Source organism: Callithrix jacchus, chromosome 10, assembly GCF_049354715.1.
Source record: "Callithrix jacchus isolate 240 chromosome 10, calJac240_pri, whole genome shotgun sequence".
In the NCBI taxonomy this organism is placed as follows: Eukaryota; Metazoa; Chordata; class Mammalia; order Primates; family Cebidae; genus Callithrix; species Callithrix jacchus.
This window is the reverse complement of record NC_133511.1, coordinates 61,825,739-61,839,792: the sequence shown is the minus strand read 5'-3', so window position 1 is coordinate 61,839,792 and position 14,054 is coordinate 61,825,739. Positions and strand designations below refer to the sequence as shown.

Genomic DNA, 14,054 nt, shown 5'->3' with positions numbered 1-14,054 from the left:
TCCATTTCATTTTTCTCATCTGTCACGGCTCCTTGCAAGGATGGGCTGGGGTAGTGGAGAGTACAGGGGCTCTTTCATGAGTCTGACAGATCTGCATGCTTGCATCCCACTCCATCGTGTCCTAACAGTGAGGCCTTCTCTTTGGCTTCCCTCGTCACACTCTGGGGATGACAGTAGCCACCTCACAGGAGGCTCCCCACGGCTTCTTCATCAGTCCCTGCTCTTTCCACATTGCACATTCCCCTTGAGCAAGCTTTTTTTTTTTCTCCCTGAGATAGCCTCTTGTTCTGTCACCCAGATTGGAGTTCAGTGGCATGGTCTTGGCTCACAGGAGCCTCAACCTTTTGGGCTCAAGTGATTCTCCAACCTCAGCCTCCCGAGTGGCCGGGAGAATAGATACATGCCACCATACCCAGCTTATTTTTTTTTATTCGTTTGTTTTGTAGAGATGGGGTTTTGCCATTTTGTCTAGGCTGGTCTCAAATTCCTGGGCTCAAGCGATCTGCCCACCTGAGCCACTCAAAGCGCTGAGATTATAGGCGTGCGCCACCACGCCCGGCCTCCTTGAGCAACCTTTATGTGCTCATGGTTTCAACTGCTTCTTGGTAGATGGCTTCCAATTCAAGAACTCTAGGCCCTTACCTCTGCATGAGCTCCAGATTTACTTACTAACTGCAGATAGACATTTACTCTTGTGTGGCCTACTGAGGTGTGTCCCTTTATCACCTTACTTCCAACCCTGCTCCTGCTCTCTGCACCTCAGCCTGATGGAAGTACCTCTATCTACACAGGCAACCAAGTGGGAGACTCCTCTCTGCTGCATCCCTCAGACACAATCAATTACAAACTCCTGCTGATTTCCCCTTTAAATAGAGCTTGAAAATGTCCCTTACCATTCCCATTCCTATCACTACCCCATTGTTTCCTCAGGCCAGGGGCCCTCTAGCAGAGAAGTATGAACATACAAGGTGCACAGGGGCTGCTGAATTAACCACACTGATATTTAGAAAAAGTTCTGCACATATGAGGCATCACTACATTGGAAGACATTCAAAAGAAATGATTATAAATCCCACCTCTTGGATGCACTGTACTGCTTCACTGCCTTGATCTGAGGTGCAGAGATTAGAGAGCTATTTTGTGTCTCTAGTTTTTTGCATGAGTTCTTCCTTCTCCCTGGCACACTCTCTCCCTTCCTTGCCTAGTTAACCATTTCTCTTCTTTGATTCTAAAGCCCTGGCCTCCCTCCTCCCTAGGATTACATCCTCTGTGCTCCAGAGTACCCTGGGGACAAAGTTCTGGACTATCACACTGTAACTGTCCATTCTGTCCTTCTAATGAACAAGGAGTGACCAATAAGCGGGAACTGTGTTCTACTCATCTCTGCAATCCTAGTACAGGACCTGACACAGACCTCAGTTAAGAAATGTCCAACAGATGACACAACTGCAAACATGAAGATTGTATGGGTATGTGGCATGGAATGCCAGCAGATGTACCCATCTCCTGCCTAGCAAGGTCTTCTGGATGTCCACTTTGAGGGTGAGCAGTGTCAGTGCCTTTCAGCTCATCTGGAGACCACAGGATCAGTAAGAGCTGACTGTAAAGTGGAGATTGATCCAACATTCCCTTAGGACCTTTGGTTTCTCACTCTCTTCATCTGTCACCCAGTGGGAGCAACAAAACTTTGCTCATAAAAATTCCAAACTCCTTGGATAGTAGTTTTATAAATGCAGGTACCTGAGGCTGCTTCTCTGCCTCCCCTGACATCACATCAGGAACCATGGAGGCTCACCCTCCTGGCTTCCTCCCACCCCTATTCATCCAAAAGCTGGAGCTGGGCCCTCAGACTCACCCTCCATCAAAGGGGTTCTCCCCGGGGATTATGTGCGTGCTGTCTCTGCCCACCAGGAACTTGATGCGATCATAGAAGGAGTGTAGGTTCTGCTGTGACACAGGGACCTGTGTCTCCTGGATGATATCCAGAGGGTCAGGGGATCCAAGGCACAGTGGGTTGACATGACACAGGGGCTGGAGGCAGCAGTCAGGGTCCATGCAGTCCACTAGGCCATCTGCAGGGGTGACAGAGCATGTGGTTATATTGCTATGTTCAATCAGCCAGGTTTGTCCAGAATGCCTTAATTCATTTCTTCTCTATATTTTACTCATTTAAAAACGTGATTAAATGCTGATCTTAGCCAAGGCCTTTGCTGGGCATCAAAGAGATCCAAGTGACTCAGATGTGGTCCTAGCCCATTAGTCTAGAAGGAGAGACAGACAGTAAGTATACAGTGTCTGTACTATATTTTTTTCTTCCATTGAGATAAAAGGAATTGTATGTATGAAGACCCAGAAGTGAGATAACACATGAACATTTGTGCTGCTATATTCAAATGCTGAAGTCCAGAAGGTGAATGGAATAGCACCAGATGAGGCTGCTGAGCTTGACAGGGGCACACCAGGCTGGGCCTTTTAGGCCAGGTTAGCGAGTTTGAATTTCACCCTCAGGACAATGGGAACCACTGAAGGCTTCTAAGCAGGAGGTGACTTCATCTGGTGTGCACTGCTGAAACTGAAGGGGGCCTCAGTGGAAGCTGGGGGCCAGACAGGGGAGGGGGTGTTGCTGAGGATGCACAGTTGAAAAATAAAGGTTGCTTAGACTGCAGTGGCAATTAAGAAAAGTAGATGGTATTGAGAGACATTTAGGAAGTAAAACCGTAAGCCCAGATGACTGCCTGACTTTGGGAGTGAAGGTACGGCAATTCTCAGCATCTCTCCCAGGCACAGGGAAAGCGTGTGGCCTGCAGCACAGTCTTCAGCCCTCTGGAGGCCTGCTCTGCTTTCTGTGAGAGGAGGCTGCAGGGATATTTGTGCTTTTTGAGTTTGCCAGATGGTTTCAGATTCCTGTCAGAGTTGCCATTAGCAGGGAATTGTCACATGGATGGACTTCTTCAGGACTAGAACTTGTATTACAGCGCTACTATCTTCCCAAAGTACAAAGAAAGCCCACCAGATCACCGATTTGTGGCCTCATTATATCAAAGTACTTTTACAGGAACCTAATATTAATAGAATAGCTTAAAATGATAACAAAGAGATCAGCAGATAGTGCCCCAAGTGGGGGACAGGAATAGCCCAGGGTTACAGTCTGTGTGTTTTGTCAGCAGACAACAGTGTAATGACATGTATTCCTTCCTGGGTTCAAATTCTGGCTCTGCTGTGTCTCAGCTGTGTGACTTTGCCAAACTTCCCTACAACCGTGGGAGCACACAGATCTGTTCTGTGTTCCAGCACTTAGTGGAGGTGCTTAAAACATAACTGTTATACAAATAAATGAATGAGAATTGAATGAATTAACCAAGGAAGCAGGGGTTGAGACTGAATGCCAGCCCATAAAAGCCAGAAAACTGTATCTTCATCCCATTCAGATAAGCAGTGTGCTGTGGTAGGAGGACCATGAGGTTCAGAGACTACAGTTCAAGACCCAGTACTGCCCCTAAGAGTGATCCTGGGCAAGTTCCTGTACTTAGTCTCTCTGATCCCCCATCTCATCAATAATATGGGAGTAACAGTAATATACACACCTCTCTAGTTTTCTCCATGGAGGTTGCAATACAGAAGCTGCCCACCGAAGTATTGCAAGTGCATTGGCTAGACTCCGTCCCTGATCCTCCTTGCTAGGGATGTGGCCTCAGGTAAGCTACTTGACTGTCCTAAAACCTAATTTTTTCCTTAATAAATTAGTAACAAAAAGTCTTTCTGTTTCTCTCTCATCTCTGCATGGTACCCAAAAGCTTGTAGTCTCCTTGAATGCAGATAGTGATAAAGAGTATGGATTCCAGAGACAGACTGCCTGGGGTCAAATCCCGGCACTGAAACTTACTAGTGTGTGACTGTGGGCAAGTTACTTAAACTCTCTGGCCTTAGTTTCCCACACCTCTTAAAGGGGATATCATAAGAGTATGCGTCATATGAAAGTATTGGTTATATAGACAAAAAGTACAGCATTATGTTCCCAAATCTAGCACAGTACCTGACACATGATATTTGGCACATAGTGTTTAATTCTGGGTTAGTTTCCCTTCCTGATCCTGAAGCTAGAACATGGCTCACCAACATAAAGAGCCATTCATCCTTGGTCTGCTCACCTGCTAGATTCACTCTGAGATATGGAAGGAATGCCTCCCCTCATCCCAGCATTGATCTGCGTCCTAACTTGTGGCTCCTGTCCCAGCTCCCAGACACGACCACCTAGTAAAGCACCTGTCTTCTCCAGCAGTCGGCAGGCTCCATCACACATTCTCATGCTGACCCTGTCAGACGTTGCTTAAACACATAATTACAGCCGAAGCTGAGGGTTATTTGCATTCTGCTATTGATGTTAGCATGACAGATTCAGCTGTCGCATCTATAACTCTGCAGAAATGCTCCATTATTCAATCCCAGTGAGCAGGGACGTTGACCATTAAATCAGCTAGCACAATTGAAGGGCCGTGAAAAGTCATGGCTAATTTGAAATTTTATTAGCTCTTGCCTGGTCTTTTTTTTTTTTTTTTTTTTTTTTTCCACCAAAGCAGTCCCTGGAAGCCTGTGTTTTACCCTTTTATAAACACTCAGTTCTGTGGCACCTGGAAAGAACTGCTTCCTGTGAAGAGGGCTGTCTGCTCTCTAGTCCTGGGGGAAGGTTAGCCAGGAATTATATCTGTTACCATTAGTACCTATATTAAACCGATGGGGATGGTGATGATGAATCGCCACATTTATTGAGTGCCAGGCATCGTGCTAATACATGATAAGGAATGCGTCATTGAATCTTCTATGAAGTAGCCACTGTTGTCACTCTCATTTTAGAGAAAAGGAACCAGAGGCTTGAAGTGGTAAAGTAACTTGGTGAAGGCCACATAGTCAGTGAAGAAGCTGACACAGAATCTGAACTCAGTTCCTTCTGAGGAATACAATATTCTCTAAGCTCTGGAGAGACTTTTAGAAACCATTTCTTAAGCAGAGAATGTGAATGTATGAATCTTAGTGAAACATTACTCTTCTGTGCTCCTCCAGCCTCTCGGGCAAACTCCATCACAGTACTTCTCTTTCCAATATTGTAATTTTGATTTTCTCTCCGTCCCCTGACCCCCAAACAGTGCAACCTAAATGATGAGTTCCTAGAGATCAGGGGTTGTCTGATTCATTTCAGTATCCCAGGGCCCAGACCTGGATAGGAACAATGACTGTACTCCACCGATGTTTGAGGGATGAATAAATGACTAACCAAGGTCAGGCCTGTCTCACTAATCCAGGATCCACGTCACAGGACACTAGAGCTTGACGGAGCCTTTTATTCTAGTCATCGGTGGCCAAATGCAAAGCACTTAAGTGAGCCTTCTCTCCAGGCAAACTGCCTGGATTTGGACCCCACTTCCCAATTCCCATGCAAACTGTGTGACTTGGTCCAAGTTGCTTAACGTCTCTAAACCTCAGTGTCTTCATATGCACAATAGGGGAGGAAAAGAAGGATGGTTAATTCTTTAGACTAACCAGACTGTCTCTACAGCCAAGTGTGAAGCACAAAACTTCTGTTGGGTGTTTTGTGACAATGAGACACAAATTTTCTGAAGAGGAACTTTTAGGCTGAGAGTCTGTCTGCAAGCATGGAGCCCAGCATGCATGCCTGCTCCACACAGGAACTGATAGGCCACACCACGGACTGCTCAATCAGCATTCGTGTCTCTCATTAGTTCTGCAAAGTTTGGCTCTCAGCCGTTTGAATATTCCCTTCTCCTTTTCTCTCTCTCGTCTGCAGGAATTAGATACTAAATGCTTGAAGGATCTTCTCCTAGCTTTCATGTCTCTTAACCTCTTTCTTAATTTCCATCTTTCTGTGTACTATCCTGATTTATTTCTTTAAATATCTATTCTACTCCACTTATTTTCCCATCATTTGTGTCTGATCTGCTGTTTAATTTGTTCTTTGGGTCATTAATTTAAATTAGCGTACTTAAAAATTTCTGGATAGGCTTTTTGGACCTTCTCAAAATCCACCTGTTTCTTTCTTGATACTGTCTTGTTCTGTGGTCTTAATACACCGTTTTCTCTCTTTGGTCATTTAAACGTGTATTCATTTTATAGTCTTTTTCAGACTGTTAAGTTCTTGGGAGTGATAATCCTTCTGCATGTTGTAGTTAATGACTCCAGCTCATGGTCAATCATTTCCTGTGTGTTCTATGATTCTGTTAATTCTCAGAAGGCTTGCCTTTCCTATGGGAATCTTGCGTGGTTGAACTAACCTTCCAGGGTGGTTTTCTGATTACATTTGCTGGTCACCCCAGTGGAACCACTCATCTGGGACTGCTTTTCAGGTTGATTTCTTAGGTTGGCGTTCTAGGACTACTCTAGTATGAGGTTTAGATTTCAAGATCTTTTGAGGTATAGGCTTGGTCTCTTAGCACATCCCCCACCCCCCACAAGCCATGGCAGAGAAACGCCTCCATGTCATCCTTCTGGTCTAGTAGGCACCATTTTTTTAGTCCTCTTCTCAGTGACTTGCAGCCTTTGAGGATCCCAGCATTATGCGGGGCCTCAGTTCCAATTTCTCACTGTGGATGTGCCCTGTCTGCTGATTCTGAAAGTATTCTGTTCTGAGTCTCCCTGGCGCTGATGCTCTTGTGTGTCTCCCAGGCCTGCCGTAGATTTTGGTCCTGTGTCCACTGCTCTGGCCCTTAGCTTCATCTTGTTTCTGGAATTCAGGGCTCCCTTGTCTCCCTTTTCTTCTTTTTTCAATTTATATACAAACAGTTGAACCTTGTCATCAGAGGGTCTCTGTATGACCTAGCTGGCCATTTTGCTGAAAATAAGAGTTCCAGCAAGAGTTCTAAGTCTCAATTCTCCCATCTGTAAAATGAATCATGAAACTTACTTCACAGAGATGCTGGGGGGATGAGGCAAGATCATGGATGTGAGGCACGTAGCAACAGAGCTAGCAACTAAGCAAGTACTTGGTAAATGATAGTCACTATTAGCTTCTGTCCAGGCGCCTCCCTTGAACCATTTCCTGGTAACGGTCTTAGGCCTGTTCTTTGGCCCTACCCTGGCCCCTCCCTACACACACATTACAAGTCAGCCCTTGCTGGATGATGCAGTTGAGCCTCAGAGAACTGAAGTGGATAGACATGGCCATAGCAATGCACTGTAAATTAGGGTAGGAGAAGCCTCTGGGGATTTGCAGATTGGGGTGCTCTGCAGTGGAAATATCACATAAACCATGCTCTTATGAGAGGCTCTGGCACTGCGGAATTTCTTACTCCATGCTTCACAGGTTAGAGTGATTAATGCCTGTACCTTCCTGTGCTGATGCTTCCTAATCACTTATTTAACAAATATTTGCTGAGGAGTAAATGTGGACCAAACTTCCACCAATGGAAGCAATCCTATACCAATGAGATACACAAATGAGTAGGGCTCACAGCATTCTTTTCAAAGGCTGCAGTTTACCAGACCAGCTTCTGAGTAAAACCCTCTTTATATTTTCGAATGTAGCATATGGTGGCCTGAAACAGTGCATATGGTTCTTCTACAGTGAGGGAGAAAGGTTCACAATTTAATTTTCTCAGGCATAGATGACAAATTTTAGAAGATCCACATTAAAAGGAAAAAAAAAAGCATGCTGTGGGGACAGAAATATAAATTTGGGGATAGACCAGAAACATATCAATATATAGTTTTGGGAATTCTCTGGCTTTTGGGTGGCTTGGAAACGTTTCTAGTTTCCAAATACTTCATATCTCACTTAATTATATATTATACATAAGTTGGTTGACCTGTAGATTTTCTGTGTTTGGTGTATTTGCTATTCCCATTCAGAGACCCTCATTATCACAGAAGAAAAAAAATCAGGAAAGCAGAGGATTTGCTTCTATTTCCTTTAAATTTTCAGTAAAATCCTCCTAACTCACACTTCTGGGAAAGAACATTTTTTTCCCCCTAGAAATTGCCTTTTTCCTCAAAGTTCTAAACACATGCTCCCTTTTACACAGTGACAGTGAAAAGGGGCAGAAGAAATGCCAAAAAGGCCAAGCAGGCCCTGGAGGCTAGGGGTACAGCAATGCGGTACTCAAGAGTAGCCCCTGATGGGGAGTAGAGGGCAAAGAAAAGGGGGAAAACACGAAGGGGGCCCAGCCTCTGGGGGCGCTAAATGAAGCATTCCAAAGTGGTTCACATACTCCTGACCCTTGAACTTGAAGCTCTGTGGTGCTCACATGCTGCTAGTGCATGGAGGGATGGCTTCTGCTGACATTTTCATTTATGGGCTCTGGCTGGAGGCCCTGCCATCTTCTCTCTGAGATCCCTATTTGATGCTTACCTTGCAGGTAGGTATCAACTGACCTGGAGAACTATGGAAACTGGTGCATGGGAGAAAGAAATCCAATCTAGACACCTGAAGACCCATCCTCTCCCCAGTATCTGCCTCTCTCCAGCCATGAGACCTTGGGCACATCCTTCCTGCTCGAGATGCAATTTACTCCTGTGAAACCAGGACACTTGGCTCTGCCAACCTCTCAGGACTTCTGAAGGGCTCCAGGGTTTACAAGAGTGAACGAGTAAGTCAATAGAATAAATTTGAATGTCTTTCCCATGCTGGTGGCTATTCTCTGGAGCCCCTTCTGGGGACAGAGGCTGGGCTCAGATTTGGGCCAAGTCCTCTGCTGGCCATGTGGCCCTTCTTTGAGTGAACAACCGCAGTCCTGACTAGAAGCAGATTCCTATTTGTTGTGTGACCTTAATGGCGGCCAGTGAGTGGTGGGCCCTTGGGCCCCTCATTTCCCTTTCTTGTGTCTGCATCCTCATTGGGGAGGCCAAGGGTACATGGGGCATTCTCAAGGCTGTGGGCCTGGTTGATGGCCATCTCCTGGCCTTTACACACCAGAGACCCATCTCCCCTGGTGGCCGGCCTGTTGTGACTTTCACAGGAAGTAAAAGGTATGCAGGAGCGTGCTATTAAAGATAACCTTCTCATCTTTACAGATAAGGACACTGGGGCTCAGGTTATCTGATTTCCCTGAGATCGTACTGCTAGTAAAAGAGCAGAGCTGGGAATCTGGTCCATCATCTTTCACCACATCCAGCTGATAGGCACAGTCCACAGCGGACAACTCTTTATAGCAATGCTCCAGATTTTCTGGCTCCCAAGTCCTGTTGCCTCTCCACAGGGGGCAGAAATTGACTTGTATATTTCTGTATCTCAAATGCATAGCACAGTGCCTTGCACACAGTAAGCATCACATTGGTTGAATGCATGCATGCATTTTTTATTTGAGAATCCCAAATTAGACAGCTCGATCAGCTTGACAGGGCCAATCGAGGGCCACGGGGTGTGATGGAAGCCATTCCCTAAAGGAAGAACTCATTCCTCTCCTTAGAAATAGACAAGGGAACACGCCTGTTAATGTTCACTTAGTACCCATTATACGGCTGGCAGAGCCTGTGTTAGGCACTGGATGTTCAGGAGTTAAACAGAGTCATGCCTCTAAAGGATTTGGTGTAGTGGGGCAGACAGAGACAACTGAGTGCTAGAGAAGAAGGAAGCAGAAGGGGCTGTTGAAGCTCAAAGGTGGGACCCCAGCTCAGGCTGGGGGCTGGGTTATTTCCTGGAAGAGAGTATGCTTAAACTGAGACTAGAAGGATGGGGAAGAATAAAAAGGGGCATAGTGGTGTGGGATAGGGCAAGGTGGGGCAATATGTGGAGTAGTAAACTATTTTTTTGTAAACAACTATTTTGAGTAGTTGTTTGCATGGTTCCTTAACCTCACAGCCCCATGGACAGGGTATAGTAAGCCCATCAGTCTTTCTGTAGGCTTAACTTTTTCTTGGCTTGACGACCCATTAGCCAACCTTATCTCACTCTTGTCTGCAGTCTGGCCACAGAACTGTTTTATAACAGCATCTGAGGAGGACCTGGGGGTGGAAGGTGGAATGTGTCTCCCTTTCTACACACACTGGGGAAAAGATTTTGTCATTTGCTGTAACAAATTCTGTGCCTTCTTTCAAAAGGCTTGCAAAGTCTTTATCTTCCCCTTGGAACACAAGATTTTTAAAGGTCAGTTTCTCTCTTGTCTCTGGTTTAGAGATAGTCTGAAGGGTGACCAAATTCTATGGCTTTATGTGAACTCTCCCTTCCAGCAATCGGAGATGAGGAGGAAAAGGGAAGACAGAGAACTTTGTTCTCAGTTTTCCTGAAGTTTTTCCTTCTAGGTTGCAGCCCTCAATTACCTATTGCAACCCATGATTGTTTTTTCATGGGGCCAAGAGCACCAAAAGAAATTATCAGACCCTGAAGCTGCTTAAGGATCCTTTATCAGAAGAGGCGTGGTTGCTTAAATTCTAATGGAGTTTTTATCCTGGAAGCTTTTTAAAATAACATAAGTTCCAATCTAATCCTAGCGCTCCTGCTGAGCCACTGTGTGACTTGGGCAAATCATTTCAGATCTCTGGTCCTTACTTTCCCTGCATGTAAATGTCTGCTTTGCAAGTTTCTTGTAAAGACTGGAGATCATGTACACACAATGCCTAGTACAGTGCCTGGCACTCAGGAATGTGCTCAACAATGGCTATTGTTTTCCTTTACGTACATTTGGATTCTTTCCTAGCACTGAGCGTGTAAAGTTTGGAATACAGACTTTAACAAAAAAAAATAAAAAATATCAAAACATATTAATGTAGAGAAATATACCATAATCTTAAGTGAAAAAAACAGAAAAATGTCATAGAGGATGTAATTCTAATTTCTAAAAATATTTATTTATAAATATATATTTTATAATAAATATCATGCTTCTGTGATTGCAGGTGGAAAGGAGCAGGAGAAACACAACTGATATCTGGAGTTGATAAACTAAGTCTTAGAGAAGTTGAGTAACTCACTCAAGATCACGCAGTCAGCAAATCAGGGAGCCAGGAGCTGAATCCAGACAATCTGGGTACAGATCCTGCACTTTGAATCACTGTGCTATGTTGCCTCTTGGGTACTCTCAATATATAACCTGTGAGCCTCAAAGCAACCCTGCCAGGTGGGCATTATTATCCTCGTTTTATAGTGACTTAGTATCTTTGGGACATGGTGTCACCATCTTTGAAACAGGCATGAATAAACATCCCCATGAGAGGATAAAACGAGAAGATGCCTGTGTCTATACTTAATAAGGGACTTCACAAAGCACACAGTACAAATGGGACACAGCTTTTTTGTCAAGTGGGACACACAGAGGCTTCACTTTGAGTGGGTGAGTTAGGGCCCCTCTGCTTGCCTGCCTGCTGGTCCCTCTCAGGAGACAGTGCCCAAGGTGACAGCATTAGGAGATTGGTGGTCATCGAGTCACATGAAGGATCTGTTTTCCATTTTTAAATCTAGCCATCAGCCATAAATGAAAACAAAAACAAACAAACAAACAAAGCTACTCCTGGCTCATCCATATTGTTTAGCTGTTTTTTTTTTGTTTGTTTGTTTGTTTTGTTTTGGAGACAGAGTCCTCCTCTGTGGCCCTGGCTAGAGTGCACAAGCACCATCTCAGCTCACTGCAACCTTCACCTCCTGGGTTCAAGTGATTCTCGTGCTTCAGCCTCCTAAGTAGCTGGGATTACAGGTGTTACACCACCACACCCAGCTAATTTTTGCATTTTTAGTAGAGACGGGGTTTCACCATGTTAGCCAGACTGGTCTCGAACTCCTGGCCTCAAGTAATTCACCCGCCTCAGCCTCCCAAAGTGTACCTTTTTTTCTTTTTGTCTCATAGTTTAAAAACACTGCTGTAGTATTCTTAATGAAACTTGATTTCAAGTTTCATTGAAAATGTGTTGTTTTAAGCCAATAGTGAATCAAGAGTAACCAGGAGTTCTTAGATAACTTGAAGGGCCACAGGGGTCTACGATGGGCCGTATGTCTGAGATCCAGACACAGTGAGAAGCTCTAATGTCAGCAGACCTCACATACTCTGGTAGTTTCTGCCACCAGCCAGTTGTGTGACCTCTGCAAAATACTCACTAAGCTTCCTTTTCTTTGTCATAAGGGAATCATAAGGGAATAATAACGCCACATTCCTAACAGTGTGGTTGGGTGGATGCACAATTGCTTTGCAAACTGACATACAAGTTTTTATGCTCTGGTAGGCTTTGCGGTACTGCTGCAGCCCATTGAAATCTGAGTAAGTACTCACACTACACTTCTACGTGGAGGATAAATCACTAGGAGAAGGCAGAAGTGCTCTAGGTTCATAAGGCCATGTGGCATGGCTGAAGAGTCTAGTCCAGGCCATGTAATGACTTTCTTTTTGACTATGACATGTATGATGTCACCTCTCCTCTCTGGGCTCCGGTTGTCCTGTCTGTAAACATGCAGGAGCGGGAGTTAAAGTCAATGTTCTCTGATGTCCCTGTCAGCCCTGTTACTCAACATTAAACTCTGTTAATGCCTTCCCCAAGCCTTGAGTCACATCATCTAAGAACAACCACTCAGTGAGACTCTAACATGATTTCCCTCCGGCCTGAATGATTTATTTGGGATTATGCTGTATACCCTGTCATGGCTGAAATAAAGGCACGTATTTAATTCTGCTTCCATCAGATTGAGTCATTTGGATTACAGCTTCTTATAAATGACTGTGAGCTTCTTGAGGGAGACAGACTGGGCCATGTTCCTGGTCTTCATGTCTCCTTGGAAAGGAGCACAGTGCCTTATAGATAGCAGGAGCCTGACAAAGGTGTGCTTGACTGAACTGAAAGAAGCCCACTTCAAATATGGCTTACTCACGTGTCCTTTCTTCCTCTCCCTCCACTAAAACTGTCCCCATTTGGCCAAGGCACAGAACGATAAAGAGGCCAGTTGGGGACATTTTACCCTCTATGGATGTTTCATCTATACCACCCTGCAAAGCAGAGGCCTACGCATCTTCCCCTTGGCTCCCGCAATAGGTGGACAGCCCACTGAACTGAGAAGGCCCTGAGGTAAGACGTTTCCTCATTTCACAGTTGAGAACCCAAGGTAAAGGACCCTCAACAATCTGGCCTTCCCAGCTGGTTTTATTTCTAATCATGATGACCCATGGGATATCTTCCTGGCTGGACTGAAAGTCTCATGGGACAGAAACCACATCACAGTTCCCAGTAGGGCACCCAGGCATCTGGTATCAGTTGAATAAGTAGATGCTCCTTTATCCTGGCAATTATCCCACTGCATTGCCATTACTTGCTGTTTCTCTCTGCCTCTGTGTTGTGACCTTCACAAGGGTAGGGACTGCATCTTATTTATCTCCGATGCCCTAATACCCAGGACAGTGCCTGATGCAGTGTAGACACTTGGTTAACGTTTGTTGAGTGAGTGAATAAAGTATGTGCAAGCTCATTTCAGCCCGTAGCATGCTCCAAAAATGCAAGGGGCATATTCTCCCACATTTGGGAATTTTCTGATTGACCTTTTCCACCTTCTGCTGGCACATCTCTCAGAATAGCTGGAGGAGGCTCTATTCCCCTGGGGTCTGGATCAGCCCCATTTCCTATGACAAGAACGTCTCTCTTCCCCCAGAGCTGTGGGATCTGAGCTACGGTATGCCCATGCCCCATGTTAACACTGGCGAGTTCTAGTGCTAGGAGGGCTGGCTCTGAAGAATGGCACACAGAGGATACACTTGAATTGTATTTCATGGGAGATAATCAATGAGTCCTATTCTATAATCTATACTTTTATGCATACTAGGAGGGAGAATGGTGTGCCCTCTCCCCATATTTCCTAAAGACATGTAGTTATTTTGCTGCCTAGATGTTTAACAGCTGTTTTAAGGCTTTGGCCAAGACTTTTGACTTGTGAGAAGGGAATGGTGGCTCCTCTCCTCCCCTTTTCTTCTATTACATGAATGTTATTATTAGTCATTACAATTGTGCCTACACAGGCAAAGTGAAGGTGAATGCTGAGGAAATCATGCAGATAATGTAGGCTGACATCTCTTTCCTATGAAGAACAACTATAAATACACTTTACCTTGCCTGAAGACAGGGGTGCTTGGTGCCCTTCC

General features: G+C 45.0%; 1 protein-coding gene across 27 annotated transcripts in view; it reads right to left on the bottom strand.

Moving 5' to 3' along the window:
- TENM4 (teneurin transmembrane protein 4) overlaps window positions 1-14,054 on the bottom strand; it is a 3,204,727-nt gene that overhangs the window by 94,034 nt on the left and 3,096,639 nt on the right. For all 27 annotated transcript variants that reach the window (XM_078340117.1, XM_078340116.1, XM_078340121.1 and 24 more), the window contains one exon: window positions 1,856-2,072. In XM_078340117.1, coding sequence (XP_078196243.1) covers window positions 1,856-2,072 — 217 coding nt within the window. The remainder of the gene's footprint in view (window positions 1-1,855; window positions 2,073-14,054) is intronic.